The 20,611-nt window shown below is 38.7% G+C and overlaps 2 protein-coding genes across 5 annotated transcripts; both read right to left on the bottom strand.

Annotated features, from left to right (window-relative positions):
- Positions 1–2,399: 2,399 nt before the first annotated feature.
- Positions 2,400–14,303, bottom strand: LOC311494922 (forkhead box protein P1-like). 4 transcript variants are annotated; one of them, XM_084554199.1, is made up of 17 exons: positions 13,729–14,303; positions 11,283–11,420; positions 10,318–10,350; positions 7,958–8,095; positions 7,779–7,868; positions 7,145–7,265; positions 6,810–6,915; positions 6,584–6,691; positions 6,198–6,285; positions 5,765–5,842; positions 5,469–5,670; positions 5,187–5,263; positions 4,973–5,074; positions 4,754–4,881; positions 3,727–3,781; positions 3,460–3,626; positions 2,400–3,360 (listed from the first exon to the last, which is right to left on the bottom strand). In XM_084554199.1, exons 2-17 carry the CDS (start codon positions 11,403–11,405, stop codon positions 3,198–3,200), a joined length of 1,779 nt encoding a protein of 592 aa, XP_084410325.1. In that variant the 5' UTR covers positions 11,406–11,420; positions 13,729–14,303; the 3' UTR covers positions 2,400–3,197. The 4 variants fall into 4 exon arrangements, with proteins under 4 accessions (XP_084410325.1, XP_084410327.1, XP_084410326.1 ...); XM_084554200.1 differs by having other exon boundaries at positions 2,401–3,360; positions 5,475–5,670; positions 13,729–14,302; XM_084554201.1 differs by lacking the exon at positions 10,318–10,350 and having other exon boundaries at positions 13,729–14,302.
- A 612-nt stretch (positions 14,304–14,915) lies between these two features.
- LOC311494497 (eukaryotic translation initiation factor 4E type 3-like) lies at positions 14,916–20,489 on the bottom strand. The gene is made up of 7 exons (XM_084553569.1): positions 19,879–20,489; positions 19,032–19,104; positions 18,402–18,496; positions 18,254–18,314; positions 18,106–18,172; positions 17,824–17,979; positions 14,916–17,723 (listed from the first exon to the last, which is right to left on the bottom strand). Exons 1-7 carry the CDS (start codon positions 20,037–20,039, stop codon positions 17,677–17,679), a joined length of 660 nt encoding a protein of 219 aa, XP_084409695.1. The 5' UTR covers positions 20,040–20,489; the 3' UTR covers positions 14,916–17,676.
- Between the last annotated feature and the right edge of the window lie 122 nt (positions 20,490–20,611).

Here is a 20,611-nt window from a genome sequence, read left to right as displayed (position 1 = left end):
TAAGGAGATTGTAGAAACTACTAAAATTGAGTTAAGAACTGTTCAATGCATTATTAAAAACTGGAAGATAGTGGGGAACTATCGTCTTGGGGAAGAAATGTGGTCGGAAAAATATTTGATTGATCATGATCAGCGATCACTTAAACGTTTGGTGAAATCAAATGGAAGAAAAACATAATAGAACTCAGGACTATGTTTAATAGTGAAAGTAAGAACATTTCCACATGTATAATGTGAAGGGAACTCAAGGGACTGGGACTGAACAGCTGTGAAGCCTTAAGAAAACCACTAATCAGTGAGGCTAGCTGGAAAAAAAGGCTTCAAATTGCTAGGGAGCATAAAGATTGGACTCTGGAGCAATGGAAGAAGGTCATGTGGTCTGATGAGTCCAGATTTACCCTGTTCCAGAGTGATGGGGGCATCAGGGTAAGAAGAGAGGCAGATGAAGTGATGCACCCATCATGCCTAGTGTCTACTGTACAAGCCTGTGGAGGCAGTGCTATGATCTGGGGTTGCTGCAGTTGCTCAGGTCTAGGTTCAGCAACATTATGTGCCCAAAGAATGAGGTCAGCTGACTACCTGAATATACTGAATGACCAGGTTATTCCATCAATGGATTTTTTCTTCGCTGATGGCATGGGCATATTCCAAGATGACAATGCCAGGATTCATCGGGCTCAAGTTGTGAAAGAGTGGTTCAGGGAGCATGAGACATCATTTTCACACATGGTTTGGCCACCACAGAGCATAACCATTGAGAATCTTTGGGATGTGCTGGAGTAGGTTTTGTGTAGTGGTCAGACTCTCCTATCATCAATACAAGATGTTAATCAAAGCTAAAGGCGGCCCAACGAAATATTAGAGTGTGTGACCTTTTTTTTGGTGCCAACTTTTTTTTTGGCCAGGAAGTGTAGTATGACATTGTACCTTCTGAAAGATTAATTTCTCTAACCACAGATCAGTGGCAGCTGTAAGCTGTAATGTTAATGATTCATGTAAAAGCTTCAAGACTTTTTAACTGCACCAAACAATGCTTCCATTCTCAGGCAGGTATGATTCATCAGAGCAAAGATGACTGCTCCTGTTCTTAAACTTGTCAGAACGCAAGTGAAGCCGTATCCGCCCCATTCACTGCCACACACAGGGATCTTTAGAGTTGGAAATCATCTACAGTTTTTCTGGTTATTTTGTGAGAAGGTGTTACAGCCCAGTGAGTATGTGTAATCTCCCTTAAATTATCAGGCCTGGACAAGTTTAAGATCGAGACTGATTCTCGACTTCCAGGTTTCCCCCCAATCCCCCTTCGTCCAGTGTCCAAGTGCCTTCAATCCGACGGCTGTCCTTGTCAGGAGTGCTGTTTAAAAGCCTCAGTGTACTGCCATTTGAGGCAGCTGTGTGGTGGAGAAAAGCTTGTCTGCTTCTGCTTTTCCTTATCTATGTTTATCTATTATGTATTAACTATGTTTTGTCCACTCTGAATAAACGATCACTATCCAGTTCTCAAACCTGATGCCACCTGGTTCTTTTCATGTTACACACCTTTACTCCTGGTGAGTTTTCTTTGAAAGGACAACGTGAGCAATGAGTTTCCAAAGTGCAGACAACACTACTGTGATAAAACTTCCAATTGTCTAACACCCACTTGAGCCTCTTCCACATGAGTTACTCCCTCAAATATTCAGAGAGGCTGTTTGAATTTTCCAGAGCACCATTAACATGCAGAGTGCCGGGGAGGCGAGACTTGAAGTGTGTAACGGAGATGGATTGCTCAATAAAACTTCAGCAAGGTTATGGATCTGCAGGCTTTCGTCTGGCTCTAGTTTTAAATAGGTCCTGAAGAATGCATGCACTGCTGTATCAATCACATATAATTCCAACTTCCTTCCATCTTGTGCTGTACATTTTGGGTATTTCCACTTTTTTATTTATATATTTTATATTTCTTATTCACTTTACTATGATCAACTGAATGCTTGGGTATAAATTAACTAAACCACTACACAGTATATAAAGCTTCACCTCGACTATATTTACGTTCTATTAAAGTATTGATAACAATGATCGAATAATATAATAATGTAACATCAATCTACATTCTGCTAACAGGTGTTATTTTTGATACTCTGGAGGTTTGCATTTAAGGTGTTATTCAGTTTTATCCCACTGTGGGATAAATTAAAGGATTATCTTAACTACAGGGGGCAGCACTGCACAAAGTGATACAACGGTGCACCACTAGACCGCTTAGAAGAAGAAGACTACAAATTAGTGAGCATTCACACAAAGCAGGATTTAAAATACTTTGAAATACTAGCTTTGGAAATGTTTTGAGGACATTCAACTCGACCTCAAGGATACCCCTAATGCGCTTGGTGAGTAAGGCTGAATATAAATCTAACTATGAGAACCATAATGGAACAGAAACTACAAATCTTGTGTAAAACTTTCTTTATATTACCATCTAATGCAGGAAGCACAACTATGTCATTTTTCCCTATAAAGCTCAGCTGACAGAATGCAGTCAAAGACACATACATTGTTCACATATATCACGAGGAATTTATTATTCATAGAGATGCATTTGTTTACAATAATGGTAAATCTATAGTATCTACTCTTACAAGCTCAGTTTCGAGCAAAATTCAGCAATGTTCATGGAAAGGGTGGAAAAGACCAGCAAGTATAAAGAAGCTACGTATTCTCTTTTTTGATCAACTGTTTATACCTTAAATACAAATATATCAGATCGTGTTGGCAGTGAACATTTTCATTTTTAAAGCAACATTTATTTTTTTAAAACATCTTCTAGAAATTCTCATGACTACTAAAATAAAATCAGGTAGTGTGACCTCAGCATAGCATAAAGTAGCTATAAAGAGGGGGCAAACTTTCACCATTAAGTGCTAATAATCACTGTTCCCTATCCTTTGGCTTTTCTGCTCATCATGGTCCTTTTGTGTAGAGATATATCAAAATAAGAAAAATCACAGACAGTTTCACAGATGTGTTTTTGTGATTTCACTCAACTGTACAAAAAGAACTGAGAGGAAAAAACAAAAAAACAAATGCTGATAAATACCAGAATGGAAATTCCCCAAGAACAGAATGTTTGGTTACGTAAATGAAGCTGTGGTTTCTGGGATACAAAGTGACACAGACTGGGAGCTGTAGCGGCCTTGCAGCGGAGAACCTCACAGTCAGAGAGAAGGCACACGATCAAGATGAAGGTTGGGCCTTTCTGGGCTACCGTTGTCTTCATCCTGGTTCATCTCTGGGCTGTGGCCGTGCTCATCTGTGCTCTCTGGAGACTCGTAGGGATAGTTTTCACATATCTCCTCATCCTCCTGCTCTTCTTTAATGCTGGTTTGATGAACACGCAGGAAAACAACATGGTTAGGGTTAAATTATATAACAGCTGAATCAAAAACACTAAAGAGGTGAAGGGACTGGGACACTTACAAAGCTTGTGGAGGGGACTGCGTTGCACTGCTGTCACTTTGGTATCCAGATCCATTAGCAAGGGCTCCGTTCATCTGCTCCTGGAGAACATGAGGCAGGGAGTGCAATGGGATGCTGCCCATAGAGGCTGGGTTGAAGAAAGAGTTGTTGCTGTCTAGACCACCACTCTGTAAAAAAACATTATCAGTTTTCATATTTATCACACTACATTACACATAGTAGCATTAATACCAAATGAAAACATAAATCCTGAAATATGTCTCTTACCTGAAGAGCAGACCCAGCTAAGCTCTGCCGGTTCTGTGAGTTCTTCAGCAGAGATCTGTTCATACACAAATACAACAGATTTGGAATGAACACCTGAAAGGCCTGAGGTTAGGAATCATAATTCTGGGATGGCTTTGTAGTAAGAACCGAATGAACTAGCAAATTCCTTCTGAACACAGTGGTATTTGGTATGAGAGAATTTGGAGGACTATATCTTTAACACAATAACACACAAAAGAAGTTGAGCTGACACTTGAGCAACAACTGCCTAACTATTAAGTTAGCATCAAGCCGCCCAGCACCACGTCAGCTCTCTTCATAAAAGCCATTATTTTTGACTTGCATAGCAACAGTAACTAAGTAGGGGTGGTCCTTATGAAAATTACCCAACTACTGGAACTATGAGTACTGCCAAGATACATACTGAGATTTCAGGTCTGTTTGTATGTAATGAAATCAACACAAATTAAGTGTTTGAGTCATCATTGCACAACGTGCCAGACATCAAACCACGTGAAAGTTTTTATGAATTTCTGATTCTGGTTAATCAAGGGGAGTGGTAAAAGCAGTGTAGAAGTTGACGTAATGCAACAGGTGTGGTCTTTCATTCTATTCGCAAAAAAAAAAAATAACAAAGTTGGATCAAACTGTTTGTTTAGTTGGTCTCATCTTGGGCTTGTTCTTTGTCTGCCCTGGTTACATCTGACTGAAATGTCCTGTACAGTGCTGACTTGGCCCTTTTCTCATATTAATGTTCATTTTCTATTTAATCCTTCCTTGTCTTTGAACTTTAATCTTTGAATAGCTGTAATTGGCGTATACATGAAGGATAAATGAATGAATTCCCTGTACAACATGCCAATTTTTCCTTATTATCAGAGCACTCTTCCAGACTTTGAAGCCTTTATTTACAGTAAATATTGTGTGTACTTATGAGGTGAGCTACAAGGTCAAATTCTTTTATGTCAGGCAGCTGACTTTTAGTCATATCTGAAAAGACCTGACTTTGTGTCCAAAGCATACATACCCATTACCCGCAGCTTTCTGGGGCCGCCTTCTGTGAAACTCAATCTCATCTACCGTCCACACAGCTCCCTTCACGTTCTCCAAACGTACAAAGCACTTGTGGAGACTTAGATTATGTCTAACTGCATTCTGGAAGATTTAAGAAAAGAATAAATTTAGGACATGCCCACGGAGTTAGCAGTTTACTTACATTAAACTATACGTTTCTCTAGTGACATACCTTCCACGTTGCTGCATTGCGCCGGAAATATGCAAAGTTTCTTGTGAACCAGTTGTAGATTTCATTTAACGTCAGCTGAGTGCGAGGAGACTCAAATATAGCCTGAGAGAGAAAGAGTGCATGAAAGATGTCAGTATGGACAGCATAACCGTAAGTTCATATTTTAAACAGTACTTGAATATTTCTGTAGCTGTGTAAAGTGAGTACATGTTACCTGTCTTATGAGAGAAGCATATGTAAATGGAGGTCTAACTTCTGTGCTCAAGTAGAATTCCTTATTATCAATTATATCTGTGGAAAGATATTAACCAGTAATGTTTAAACATGTATACAATGAATAGGAAACAAATAAAGAACATTTCTAATTCTTTAAAATAAAACTCAGAGATTGCTTTAAACATTTTCTTCTTTTTCTGTGTCCCTGAGGAATGTTTTTTATCCGAATAAACCATAAAATGTTCTATTAATGAAAAGTTAATGTAATTCATGACCTCACCGTTACCTTGGCTCACAGAGCGGCTGTACCGCCTCCGTACAGGGGTTCCAGTGAACATGCTATTGGGAGTGAGGACTGAAGGGGATTCAGAGTGAGGCGTCAAGGGTGTGGATGGTGCTGTGGCACTCTGAGAAAGGCTCATAGGAGGAGGGCCTTTGGGCAATGTTGCCTGGGAGAATGATACATTAGACACCATATTTACCTGGAAAAGAAAACCAAAACAGCTAAGTTAGTGCAACTAAAAGCAAAACAATACTTATTTTAATTGACGGAAAACAGCAGCAGCAAGTACTTACAGGCTGGGCTGCAGGTTTGGGTTCAGAGGACTTCAGATGAGCCATCATAGCTTGCAGTCGCTCCTTATCCTTCTTCAGCTGTGTTAGATAGGAGATCAAAATAGAAGTTGAGTGTTGGTGGATTCACAGTTTGCGCTACATGTTTGATTGCCATCAGTTTGGGAACTACTTCTTTTCTGGAATCACGAGGAGTGCAATTATCTAAAGGCACCACTTCTGTTTACAGGCTTGGTGTGAAAACACACCACAACTGCAGACATTCAGGAATCTACTTTGTGAGTTTTAGAAAACGCCCATTTGAGGAGTTAGTTTTGGTAATGGTTAAGTTATGCGTGCCCTTAACTTTCACAAAATGTTGTGTCCCTCTAGTGTGATTAAAAAACAGAAATATAAAAGGTTAAACAAAAACAAATTAAATTAATTAAATGCATACCTGCAGTTCCAGCTGCTGGACCACTTGCATCTGCACACGACACTGTGCCGTACTCTTGTCATCCAGTGTATGTTCACTGTTTAAATGTCTACAAACAAACAAATTCAAAGTGACGACACGCTCCAGGAAAAGCAGGTGTTGTACAGACAGAAGAGCTATGATAGTAAGCAATCGTTCACTAATGCATGTAAATTAATAAGAGATAAAGAGTCATGAATATAATCTTAACACTTAAACAGGTCAAATAGGAAATAGTTAAGTGATGACAAATAACACTTTCTTTAACACTCATAGTTCTTTCCTTCTCTGTTTATCTGTGCTACTGCACATCCTGATAGAATAAACATTGGGCCGGCTTTAGAGGAATGCTAGGTTTCAGCACTCACTTGAGAAATGCCTGGAAGTCTCCAAAGACGGTCTCACAGCCAGGCCATTTACACATGCCATTTCCATACAGAGGATGGCTGTTCTGTGTGTTGTCATCCAGTGATCCACTGTAAAAAGTACAACAGTCAGCTGTTAATGAAACACCCTAGAGTCAACATGTTGGTTCAGACTGAGCTTGATAAATACAAAATATATTATAGTTTGGATAAGAAATGTTCTAAACACCTTTCTTTCCTCTTCAGAAGCGTTTGATGGCCGTTTGTAGTGGATTGTTGACTGGAAGACTCTCTGGTGTCTCCACCAGAGGACATGATGCTACCATTCTCGCAGCCTGAAATTGCACATACAATATTTACTACTGATAAACTGTAACATACTACACACTACATTTGCACGAGCCATTTGTGCTGTTGACCAAATTAGTTTTTCGGCTCAGCATATACCTTTTGAAAGGATACATACAAGTGTCAATACTGGAATCTTTACAATGAGCCTTGCCTCAGTGTTTAGGCGTATAGGTCCTTAAACAATTATGCATTAAAGACTATACCAGAACATACCTGGGGCTGCAGCGGGGCTGGTGGGAAGCACAGACAGCAGGCCTTGCCTCTGCAGGTTGAGGAGATGTTGCTGCTGCACCTGAAGCAGCTGCTGCTGGATGGCAATCTGCTGGGCTGTCAGCTATGACAGAACAACAGTCAATAAATATCTTCCCCGTAATATTCTGTGTCGGTGAAATGTTGTGGCCATAAACAAACCACGCCAACCATTTCTGCATGTCTGTACAACAGACAGTTTTCCTTTCAAGCAGAAAATGTACGTACAACACATTTTTGACAGAGGGCATCAAAATATTTCCTGGTCTAAATACCCATACTTGCTGCCTTGTGCACCCAGACAGGTGCCGACTTATCATATAAAATTTACATTTATGTCCAACAGGAAGTGCAGACTGCAAATGATAATTGATGTAGGACTTCGGGACATTGATGACATCATGCCGTCATGCAAATGTAAGTCCACAGCCCCATTGCAAATGGAACACGTGCTTACACCTGAATGCGCCACAGTGCACTTTCTAAACATGTGATGCAGCATTAATGGTATTTATTCTCCTTGCTGTGCAATTAATATTTCTATAGTAATTAAATATCCATGAGCTGATAAAAAGGATGCCAAACAAACAAAAGTTACCTCTTGACTAACAATCCCAGCATTCTTGTGTTGCAGCAGCTGCATATTTAGCTGCTCTTGCTGATTCTTGAAGACCTCTTGAATTTGTTGCTGCAGACATTATGATGAAATTGAAGTCAGACATAAATGAAGGGAAGGTGTTCAACGCGAAAATAAGAAAAAAAGGAAATGTGCATCACCTGGTGTAACATGAGTGCTTTCTGCTGCTGCAGCAGGGCTTGGAGCTGCTGAGGAGTGAGGATCTGCTGCTGTGGTGTCTGCTGCAGCTGCTGTGGAGCCTCTGCTGGTGGGGTCATCATGGGCAATGACACTGGAACCTTCAGAAGAAACAACAGACTGGTGAGTCAAAAGCTGTACCAGAAAACAGGAAAACATTGTGAAAGTCAAGTCTGTGATAGGAAAAAAACAACAACAAAAGACTTCTATGTCTCCATTGGGGGGACTGAAAGACACATATACAATTACGACTTTCTTGTATATTTGTACGTTTGTATGAGAAAAACATCAAGCGGGATTTTCACTGAGACAGAAGCCTGGCAGGATTAAAATAAACATGCAGACTTGCAGTGGTGCATCCTTATATCCAACTTAATTAAATCCAACATTTGGCTGAAACTGAAGTAAACAAGTCCAAAGAGGTTTTCACAGCTGAATAATGGGTTATTTGTAAAATTTAAACATTTGCGTACACACAGAAGAATATGTGCACTCTCACTACAGAGCCTGTTCTCTCCGTGACCTGCACCGCTGGGCCGAGTAATCTGATGTAAAGCCAAAAAAAGCCTTTGAGTGTAGTGTCATAAATATGGCTAATACACTCAATATTTAAATTTAATACACTGCAGCCTTGTTTAAAAAAAACATAGTATCAGGTAGGGGAAGAAAGCAGATTATGTAATCATAGATGTCTCAATACATGTGTCAAACAACACAAGATGTATGAAAACAATAGTCAAGAAAAATCAGCCACACATATCCAGACATTCTCAGACTCTTATTAGTAATGAGTGTACTGTAGACACCGGTACATAGTCAATAACTCTGTTATGAAGCCCTATAGACACACGTCAAACTGTCAAACCTCCTCCAATGTATGCCTTCAAATAACAACTGTTTTCATTATTTATTAATCTGACAGTTATGCTCCGTCTGTGTCAGAATATAGTGAAAAATAGAATCACTTCCAACAGCCCAAGCTGACGTCCTCAGATCTTTCAAAAGGCAAAGATATCCAGTTTGTTAGAATGTGTGACAAAGAAAAAAAGTGTCAAATCCTCACATCTGAGAACTTGAAACAAGTCACGCATGTCTGGTACTAAGGTTTTAAAAAGTTATTAAAGCAAATGTTAAACAATCCTAATATTAGCATTTGATTAATGTCTTGTCAATTGACTGATCAATTCAGCAACTGATCATTGTAACTGTACTTCTAAGCCTCTTGGTCAAACTCAAACTATAATTTATAGTCAGTCCCAGTACTTATTATTTCTCATTCTGACCTCACTGGCCTGTCTGGCAAGGTAAACAAGCTGAACTGCCATTTCAGCTAAAAATGAACCAAACAAAAGCAACAACAACAACACTGGATGTCTTAGGGGAATTAGGGCTCCAGCAAAACAACAACAACTACCAGCACCAGAAAAACAACAACAACGTCCTCTGCTAGGCATTCAGCAAATTACCACACCCTCCCCCACACTGTCAAGCCCCACAGCTCAAGGGATGTTTACAGTAAACATAAACAGAGTAATCAAAATTGCAGAGATATAAATAATGAATAAAAAAAGCATACAGAGCCTGTTTACAAAAACAGAACTTGAGATTCGTATTTTAATTAAGGTCTGAACCACAAACAAACATTTCTCTCCAAGGCAGAGGCTGTTTTGAAACGGGTAAACAAACTGACAGTGAATTTCACACAGGCTCGGGGCTAACAATAACAGTCGACTGCCTCCTAGTTTGTCCGCTCTTATGAAATTCAATGCTGCAGAGGTGGCCACCAAAGCGATGAAAACAGGTCCATTCCACAGACAGAGCCAGTTGGCCCCTCTATTTTTCTGTGGACACCATCAACACAACAACAGTCTTTGCCTAATCCCTGTTGCTATGGTAGCCAGCAAGTCCAAACATCTTCTGTTGTTGTTATTGTTGAAAGTCATACCAGTGAGCAACTGAGTGTAAACACAGATCTGTTCCCGCAAGACTGGTCTTGTGAACTCTGCGGTGACTGACAGCAAACAGAAATGCTGAAAACTTGCTGAAAAACAAACACAATATGCGTACCCTTATAAGATTTAAGACTTACTAATACGCCCTAATGGGTGTGGCTCAAGAAGCAGTGATGTTTGCAAAAACCACATACACTTGGTAACACAATCAGATGAAATAAACAAAACAACACTAAACAAACAAAGATCACTTTCATGCACAGGCACACCCACAGATTTTACTTAGCAAAATATAAAATGAAGAAGCCTGCAATTAAAAATAATCTGCAATTATTATATCACAGAAAATATGAAGGAGGAGTAAGACAAACCTGATAGTCTCCATTGAAAAGTCTGTCTGGGCACTGAAAAAGACAAACACTGCTCAGCACCAACGTTCTGCCTGAAAATCTAACACAAGCTCCACCAACCTACGTGATGTGAGCACAAACAAAACTAACAATCTAACACTGATCCCTCCGCCCGGCAGGAGTTGTGCTCTCCCTCCCCTTTTAAGCCTCGGCACCACCTCCCCCATCCCTGCGCTCCCCTTCAACATAAATATAAAACACTGCAGTTTGGAGAAACAGAGACAAACAAAGTGAGAGGTTCAGGGACACCCTCCCATGTTCAAAAAGTAACTCGGGTGAAATTCCAGTACACTGTGTCCCATATCATCATCACCATGCAGCTGGTACGTGCATGTCTACTAAATAAAAATAAATACATGCGGCAAATTGGATTAAATTCAATAACTATTCACACTCCAGTGAAAAGAAAGCAGCTGCATCAGTTGCAACACATATTTGTAGCAGTGAGGACAAACATTTACCCATGCCCCCATGCAGCTGTGCGCTGTTGTAACATGGTAACAAAACTGCTCTCCAAAGAAGGAAAAACGCAACATAACTTGCTTCAGGGGGCCAAATAACAGTTCATTATTGATTAATCTGCCAGTTAATTAATGATTTTTTCCCCACTATTGATCAATCTGTGCATTATGTACTTAGATAATAAATTAATTTGTCTGTAAAATGTCAAACAATAGAAAAATGCTGATTACAATTTCTAGAGCCTAAGGTGAAATCTTCCGATTACATTTTTGATGAACCAACAGTCCAGAGTGCAAAATTATATAAGACACACACCATAGGCACAACTTTTATGATTATGTTGCATTTGTGTGGAATATGGATAGACAGACTTAGCTATGCACTCAGTACCACAAGAAAAGGATTTAGATATGTTTATAAAATCTAATTCTGGTTTGTTGAAAATTCAGAGGAGAATGACTGACCCTTGGCGCCTCTGGAGGAGGAGTCTGACCACTCCTCAGTCTCTCATTCTCAGTATGATTCCCGTTCTCAGTCTGACTTGCTTGAATGGTGTGGCTTGCTGGTTCTGACCGAGACTCATGCATCTGGACTTTACTGACCTGTGAAGGCAATAAATCTAAATGAAAACAACTGTAAAAGTGTTACGACATGGTAAAATTCAGAAAGCAAACAAGCAGAGTACCCAGTGTCTGGGTGGTTTGGACGTGGCTATTAATTCACAAGGAGATAAGAGAACCATTCTTCATAACGAATTTAACAATACCCAGTAGTCTCTGAGTTGACCATGAAGGGAATTTCACTTGTGCTATATGCAAAAAGCTACTGCACAAAAAGTTAGGAACTACAATGCCGTAGCCCTACCCAGCAATACAAACATGCTCTTCTACAAGTGAGAGAGAGGAAGATGTTAGGTCTATTTGTTGAATAACCGAGCGCTGCCATGACTACTGTAAACACAGGGGCCCTGGTTCCATGTTTATGTGCAAACATATCTTCCTTCTGGAACAATTTACCATTAACCAGGTGGTGCGATAAACGGCTGTGGCAGGTAGTACAATGCACAAGTAGGCTTTTATGTATACAGCTTGGGAGTGTTTGAGTCAAAAGCTAAGCAGCATAAACAAAGGTAAATAAAGTAGGCAAACAAATATTATAAGCAGATGGAAAGCTAAACAGAAAGCCTGAAATAAAACAGACCACACTGCCTCAAGGATAATGTCATCATTTTCAGAATTACCAAAAGTCACACCCTAAAATCAATCTGTAGATCAGATCAATCAGTTTCTGCACGACTGAGAGTCAAAGTCAGCGTTGAGCAAAATCTGACAGATGATCTGATTAGACCGTATATACTTAGATAAGTCACAACTGAAACAGCGCACTTGAGACAAACTAAAGAAGAAAAAACACACTGGAAAATGACTCGTAGTTTAGAACATCAAATTATGTCTAGCTGCAGTGATGTGTCATTCCCAGACAAGTTTTAACTTAGATGGTTCAAAACTAAGTAATTCCTGCAGTCTGACTAAAACTAAAACCAGATAAAAAAAAAAAAAAAAGGGCAGCTGTTGGTGAGATCTCCACTGTTTACTTTTGCTTTCAGGATTAGGATTAGTCCTGAAGACAAAGGGCAGCGTTTCCTGTAGACATTTTTTTTAGAAGAGGGTGGAGAAGATTTTAGTCATAGGATCCAGATGGAAAGAGGTGGCAAATAATCAAACTGTATTACAAGGTATAGAACAACACAGACATTATTCAGTTGTGCTGCAGTATAACCATTTTTGGGATGGGCTGAATAATAAGAATATGATGACTTTCCAGTAATGGAGAAACTTTTCTTCAGAAAAAGCACATATTTAACTACAAGTATATTATAACATTGGGTTTCCACACACAAACTTCTATTTTACATCATCAAAATAACTACAGTTACCTATAACAAAGAGAGATTTAATAAGGAAATACCCTTGATTGAGGCAACATGTTACAGTATTTTAAATAAGTGACACTTGTAATAGAAGTAAACAACCAGATTCTCTAGAATTCCAAAGAATCTACTTATTGCTTTAACAAGTTAACAGACCAACAATGACAATGTTTATGATAATCAGCTACTCAAAGTTTTTTTCAGCAGTGCCTATGGTCACTATTACATAAGTTTTGACCCAGTCACGAATAGCCACGTGTTACCCTGTATTTTAAACAAATTAAGTACAATGTGTTTTTGATGTGCATACAAGCATAGGGTTAAGTGTCTACTCAGTTTGTATTAGTAACATTTCATACTGTTTTTAATGTGCTAGGGCCATATTTCAGAAGCTGGATTCATGCTGTCTCAAGTTACCCAACTACCTCCAGGATGCAGTGCACAAACCACCATTTAATTCCAAGAAGAGACACCAGAACACCACCAGTGAAAATTACGAATAAACGTTAGCTACAGTAATTATAAGTGTGATACATATATTCATGCAATTACCGATAATGTACCTCAACGCAACGTGAATGGAACAGGTATCCGTTAACACCAACCATTGCAGGTTTCCGTTGGGGACTCGAGCCTTTAGCTAACATGGAGCATATAACCGGTGCATACAGGAGGTTCAGAAATATAATATGTTAAATATGCCTTATTCTTGTCTGTCCGCGATCTGAAATAAAATCTGTCAACAACAATGGAAGCAGTTTATGACCAAGACTGCGGGTCGCGTTAACAGTAGCTACAAAAAAAAAAAAAAAAAAAAAGCTAGCATCAGACCGTCCGGACGCTAGCTTACAAGATACGTTTCTCTCTCTCTCTCTCTCCTGTCTTCAATTTGTCACCCGGTAATATCACAGTAAATATACTATCAAATAAAAGATTCGCCCACTGGGTGCCAGCGAGCGATTCAAATGTCGTTTACTCACAGAATTGTGTACGAGCGGACAGTCTTTGACTCGGGGTGGTGCCTGGAGAGGATCCCTCGGTGCTGTGCCTTCCTCTGTAGCGAGCTAGCCACAAGTTGCTAACAGAGGGCGTGGCTTAGGTAAAAGTAAACAATGGTGACGTCATGTCCACACGCGGACCCTTTCTGAGCTGTTAAAAATTTGACGCAAGCCCAAAGAAAAAAAAAAACAACCCGACAGTATTATTATTTTATTGTTCAGATAATTAAACGTTCTTATCCTGATCTGTGGTCGGTATGCAAAATGAGAGTATTTTATTCTTGCATTATTTTAAAATAGTGGAAATTGTAATTCAGACAAGCCAGGAAATAACCAAAACCTAACCAGAAGTAGACAAATATCAGATGAAGCCAAACATGTATTGGATAGACTAAACTATCCTTAGAAAAACAGATACAATTAAACTATCTCCAAAAGAAAACTGACCATTTGTAGATGGATTTCCGTAAAGGGTCCTTTATTCATCATGGACAAAGGTCAAAAGGAAGCAAAGGAAAAATACTAATTATTATTCTGCCTCTCCCCAAAAATTAAAGAAATATAATTACACTGTGAAAAAATAGTAGTGAAAATATTATATTCTCTTATTTTATGAGTTTATATACTGTCTATCATAGTAAATGAACTGACAATGTATTACATAAACAACACTGTCAATACAAAAATTCAGCTGAATAATCTCCATAATAAAGTTTGCCAATTTCTACATTAATATTGCAAATAGCTTATTTTTAGATTATTTTGCCATAATAAATAAATGTTTAAAGTAAAAGGGTCACAACATAAACGAATAAAAATATTATCAAAAGTTATATCAACAATATCTCATTACACTCACTTATTTTATGAAAGTCTTGGAAAAATCTCTTGCTTATGGAACAGATAATTAACAGTCCTTACTTTAAAAGACTGGTGTGGCATGCAAAAATAAAGTATTTAAAAGTTAAAGTAATTAAAAATAAAGCTTTGTGGAGGTGACTTTATTAGATCTTGGACAAGTGGCTAAAACAATTAGAGAAAAATGATGATTTTACTTACGCTTCAAGGAATATAATCACAATATTTAAAATTAGTTGGCTAATTTTAAAGTTCACTTATTCTATAGAAGCTTTTGTTTGGAGTTTCAGCTCAGTGCATCCTGGCAAGCCTTAACTCTATTACTCTACTATTCTATGGGACATTCCTGTCGCCGAAATAATTTTAGACAGCAAGAAAGTAAATCCCCCCCAACATGAAAATGACAAGCTTGTTACTCACGTTATGATAACATGGAAAATATCTAATGATATGTGCGGCTATTTAAAACTAAATGACTAAATATTTAGTATGCAGCCTAGGGAGTTATCTCAGATGTGTTTCTCTGTATTACTGACCACAGACTCTTATCTTATAAAAGACTTATACTACAAAAATACATCCATACAAGAATCCTGCTCAGTAATTTGAGCAGAGCTGGCAACATTGACCTAAACTACAGGTTGATATGATTGCACAAGCTATCATATGATGCTGCCCATAAGGATGGTCACTGGGAAAACTCTTCAGACAACACAATATAGCACACAAAATAATGAGCAGTTTAGAGATTAAATCCATGCATTATTTCAAATGAAGCCTCCATAAAATATTTTTATGCCATTGTTTGATAAGACCACAAGAGGGTGACAATGTCCAATCGGATGTCATGAAAACTTGATGGGTAGATAAAATGTTGTATTATTACAAAAAGGAGTGAAATACAATGTTAGAGTAGCCACCTTACAGAAATCACATAAATAAACAAAGTTTCCCATGAGCTGCATTAGTAGATCTAGTGAAGTAGATCTGAGCAATGTGCTGAAGAGCAATGTGCAGTACTGTCTTTGGATATTAAGATAGAATTGTACATTGAATATAGAGATAGAGGTCTTTTGGAAGGGTTAAAAAGTGGACATGGCTTAAGTACGCATTCATTTAGTCGTTCATCGTCTATAACCGCTTGTCCCAGCTGTCATCGGGCGAAATGCGGGGTATACCCTGAACAGGCCGCCAGTCTATCTCAGGGCTGAATATAAATAACCTATATGGTGCTTTAATTCAGCATACTATTGATTTAATTACCACATTACAGCAAAAGGTAGAAGTTTAGGTGTCTTTATTTTTCATTTAAAACATATGACTAGAAACATAACTAGATACAATTTCAACATGCTCAACACAGAGGACTTTAACACTGTAAACCGCTGATAAACACAAGGCACCATCCAAGATCAACAATCAATTACAAGGTCTGAGCTCTAAAGTGAGCAGTCAACTGCATATGTGCAAGGGAGCAGTGTTGTTACTTGGTAAGATTACAGTATATGTGTGTAACATTATAACATAATCCACTGAACACTACAAGTATGTGCTTTGAAAACTAGATTCCTTTCGATATTGATTTTAGCAGAGAACCCAAGCAGAGCCATCACCATTATAAATACATCTGATTTGATTCATAAATCATAACAGCAGTCCGTTTGTGGGTTTCTATACATACTCTGCAGCTCCATGGAAATTTGTATTACTGCACTAGTCCTAAAAAATGCAGCCAATCGCACAAAAACACGCAGGAAAGGCGCATTTGGTGAGATGCAAATCACATGAATTTCGACATCTTCATGACATGACTGAGATTTTCTATAACACAGCCGATTATATATCACAGAGAAGTAGTTTAAAGCTATGGATTTAAGAGAAACTGAAACAGTAATAAGCCATTCTAATTAACTTTTTTCATAAAGTTTTGGCCTTGCTGCAGACACCTGTGATTTGTACAAATACAGTATATCAAAATTGGCTAATAAAAACAGAAACATGTTTCCTTTTTCCCCCCTATGAAAGGTTTCTGTGTGTCGTGTGTTGCATGTTCATGCTTCCTGGGGTTAGTTTTCTCTTCTTTACAAACTCCCAGGTATTACCAATTTAATTTGAGCACAGGTCAAATGAACACATAAAAAAAAAAAAAAAAAAACACTTTGTTGACACATTTCAGTTCATTTCATATTAAAAGCGATAAAAAGAAAGCCACAACAAAGAAAAACAGGTTTAGACATCCATCAGGAAAGGTGACACAAAACCAAAGAGCATTTGGTCTCAGGTATCATAAGTCATTATAATCCTGGAGGGACTATCAGGTGTCTTACTGTATATACATGGTAACAAACAAAGTGCTTGATTTAGGGCAGAGGTTTGAACAAAATCTCAACACAGCAAATTCTACAGAATATAAATGATTGCATATATTTCTAACTGTCTACTCAAGGTGTTTTGTGCACTGAGGTCATTTTATTGTAACAACATACAGTATCACCTTCCACTCGTATACTACTCAAGAAAATAAAAAAAGAATGTGCAATTTCTGCTCAAAACCTAGCCTTACAGCATACTAAATATTCCCGTTGTCCAGTATAGGCGACCGGATTTTGGCTGTAATGTACAAAAACAACAAAAGAGCTGAATATAAAAGTATCGGTAAGATCAAGGTTTGCTTTGTGGAACTCGGCCTCCTCTTAAATCCAAAAATGAGATTTAATTCAAAGACCCATCTTTGTCTGTGCTCAGTAAACTATACTAGAATACATCTAAAAACATCTGACTGTACATGATCTGCTGTTTTGTAAAACTTTGCAGTATAAAAACATACAAACGCGATAAAATTAAAAATTAACGTGGTTTTTGCTTTTAACTAAAGTAATGGTAATTGTGCTCAGAAGATGCAAAATTTCACTAACTGACAGTCATAATACTTGGGGCTGCATTGAGGTAATTAAGATGACATGTTACGCAACTCAACTGCTTCAAAACTTGCCCCAGTATTGTGATTTGAAACATGTTCATGAGCAGAAGAAAAATATTGGATATCTGAAGGGTTTTGATGTGCAAAATGTGCTAATGTCTTGCTCGACCTCCCTCAAAAGCATGGTGCTCCTCATGGGCTGAAATGAAATAAAATAAAATATAAGCACAATGGTCGTATTTTATGCTGTTGGTCCGTTAATTAAAAAAAACTGTCAATAGAAAGTAGAAAATACTCACGTTTGTAGAACACCGCTTTAAAGGGTACTTGTGGAAGAAGCTCATTGATTCGTCCTATGATGTTTGACTCGTTAGCGCGTGAAGCATTTCCATTCCAGACCTGAAACACATCTTCTCTGTCTCTCACACTAACGCTCACCCCGACAACTTCATCATCTGTAAGAACCAACGAATGAAAGTAAATAATTTCAATCACATTTCAGCAATCCAGATTTAAATAAAAAATAATGCAATAATAACATTTCTGTGTGTTTTCACAATGAAGAAAATCTGGTGAGTTACCCGAGGCACAATAATCACTGAACTGTTCTCCGATAGTAGCCAATAGCAACTCCTTCCACACAGCATTCTGTAAAGACATAGGAAATGTGTTAATAATGAAAGCTATAGATGTACATTATAAACACATAAAATGTACCGTATTACTTACAGTGAACTCCTTTGGTACTTTCATTTTCCAAACACCACCTTTAGCATTGCTTTCTTCTTCCCTGTAAGCAAAACGGCAGAGAATATTACACACCGTAAATACCCTCAAATAACATGAAAATGGACGTCGTTCTTCAGCTTCAACTCACCACAGTGGTTTCCTCTCTCCTCTCATCAGATGGTAACTACATCTGATCGGCAAGCTGGAGACGCCGGGTATGTTGTTGTAAACTCTCCAAAAGTTCTACTCCAGTGCCAGGGTGAACGGAGGAAACAGGTTATTTTATTTAACCATTCACTGGCATAGAGAACACGCAGTTAATGTTTGACATTTGCTACAGTGGCCTAAATCACAGCCAGGGGTCTTTTGCTCTTGGCCTCACTGTTTTTAACTGCACTGATACAAAAACTCATTTATTAACCAACTTTCTATGACATACAGTAAATAATTGTTTCTAATTCAACTTGGGTAATTACACCTTGACATGGTGATTAGTGGGTGGCTCTAGGTCAATATCTCGTCAGGGGTTTGTTAAAGTCTGTTTTAGTAGAGACCGAAGCACCTGATGACATGTCACAATGCAATTGAACCTCAGGCTAATTGGAGTGTAAAATGCGGTTTGACCTATATACACGTGATGACACTAGGTTTAAGATAATTATGCGTGAGACAAAGCATTTAGCTATCAACTTGCTGTTTATACACATCACCATTCAGCTCCTAGCAGAACAGAATGTACCAGCAATGATCTTCTGTCAAAAATGTAAAAGCATCTTACCTGGACAGTCTCCACGGTGTAGATTTTCTTCAGGTTTGACTCACATTCAGCTGCTGTCGTTCCTGGCAGAGATCTGGAAGAGAAAAACAAACACATTAAACTGTTTTGTTGAAAGTACAAACCCGAAAATATCACCGCTTCTTTAGCTTGAGATGTTTCTAGATGCATTTTCAGAGCGCTGCGTTTATCAGACGTGTTTCAGAGCACTGCCCTCTGAGCAGACAGGTTATGGGTGGGGGTGACTGGAGGGTGGAGGGGTGGGGGGGGATCAGATGACAAATAAGCCAGTAAACAGTAAACAACACTGACCCCATTTGAACACACTGATTTCCCTCGCTGTTGCTTGCGTTCAACTCTATTATCATTACTCTGCATCCATTTCAAAATGAATGCTCCATTTGGAAAGTTTGACCTACATTTCTACAAGTTGCCATTATAGCAACACTTAGCTACAGATATACGAGCAGTGACTCAACAGAACAATGACACCTGTGCTCATAAAAACTCACACTGACATTGTCTGACATGAAATTGTTTCTTTATATTTAGCCAGCAGGTCATAATTACACCCTTTGGCTTATTCCAGTTATGTAGGTCAGAGGAAAAACAAGTTGGCAGATGAGTTGCATAAACACCAGTTTTTGTTGTAATATTACATTTCTGCTTTTTATTAAAGCAGGCAATCGTTGTTAAACACTGCTATAATATTAAGTGGGTTGTAATGAGTGACAGTAGAAATTCTTTATAAATTCGTCGCCTCCCTTCTTTGTCCTCTTTTAGTAGGTCAGTAACAAAGGGTTCACATAGTTTTGCTTAAAAAGGAAACAGTAACTAAATATGCTCCTACCTGTCAAGCCAGAAAGTCCACGGAGAATGTAAAGGCAGAGTGGCATTTTCAGTGTTGTTGGGAATGCTTCCTAAATCTCTGTCGCTGATGTGAATGTTGTGATCCAGGAGACCCGGGCTGGATGTTGTGCTCAGCTGTATCGCAGCTACGGGAACTGCCATCGTTAACCCTGACAACCGAATAACTGAGTGTAAAACTAGCTGATCTCTTGCGCAGACGTTTTCCTAACGCGCGTCCGGTGCTGTTATCGTTGTGTGTATATATACAGGTTCGTTAGGTAAAATTAACCCCCAGCTGCTGACTCATTGGTCGCTTCACCGGTCTGCGCCCGTCACAACAGAAAAACGATGACGCCCGCTGACGGACTGCGGAATCTACAGCAAACCAGAGTGGCCGAGAACTTTCTGTCACTAAAGCCTTTACATGCCTTGTATGAAAATAAATGTATTGACGCCGAATTAAATAACTATTTATAAATCCTGGCTATGTATTCTGTTGCTATGAGGCCACCGAGCTGCTTTGTTGATTTTCGCATCTTCCGCAAATGCGACTACGTAACAGCAGACATGCGCAGTGTTGAAGAGCAGGGCGGAAGTGGTCGTCCTGAGACGCGGTAGATCTGTTATCTGTTCTACTCTGTGCTCTATTGTGTGGAGGTGACATAACCTAAACTCATGTCTCTCTACACTGATCAGCCACGACATTAAAACCACTGATAGCAGAAGTAAATAAA

Source organism: Chelon labrosus, assembly GCF_963514085.1.
Source record: "Chelon labrosus genome assembly, chromosome: 10".
Taxonomy (NCBI): Eukaryota; Metazoa; Chordata; class Actinopteri; order Mugiliformes; family Mugilidae; genus Chelon; species Chelon labrosus.
Note: the sequence above shows the minus strand (reverse complement) of the source record. Positions and strands in the feature narration are given on the sequence as shown.

What these genes read in the sequence shown, in the direction of transcription:
- LOC311494922 (XM_084554199.1), bottom strand. Translation starts at nt 11,405, where the DNA reads ATGCATGAGTCTCGGTCAGAACCAGCAAGCCACACCATTCAAGCAAGT. An exon ending in CTTCTGAAGAGGAAAGAAAG is followed by an intron (nt 6,692 to 6,809) that starts GTGTTTAGAACA and finishes TACTTTTTACAG; the next exon opens with TGGATCACTGGATGACAACA. An exon ending in CTCTGTGAGCCAAGGTAACG is followed by an intron (nt 5,264 to 5,468) that starts GTGAGGTCATGA and finishes ATCTTTCCACAG; the next exon opens with ATATAATTGATAATAAGGAA.
- LOC311494497 (XM_084553569.1), bottom strand. Translation starts at nt 20,039, where the DNA reads ATGGCAGTTCCCGTAGCTGCGATACAGCTGAGCACAACATCCAGCCCG. An exon ending in CAGTGATTATTGTGCCTCGG is followed by an intron (nt 17,980 to 18,105) that starts GTAACTCACCAG and finishes TGGTTCTTACAG; the next exon opens with ATGATGAAGTTGTCGGGGTG. An exon ending in TAAAGCGGTGTTCTACAAAC is followed by an intron (nt 17,724 to 17,823) that starts GTGAGTATTTTC and finishes ATTTCATTTCAG; the next exon opens with CCCATGAGGAGCACCATGCT.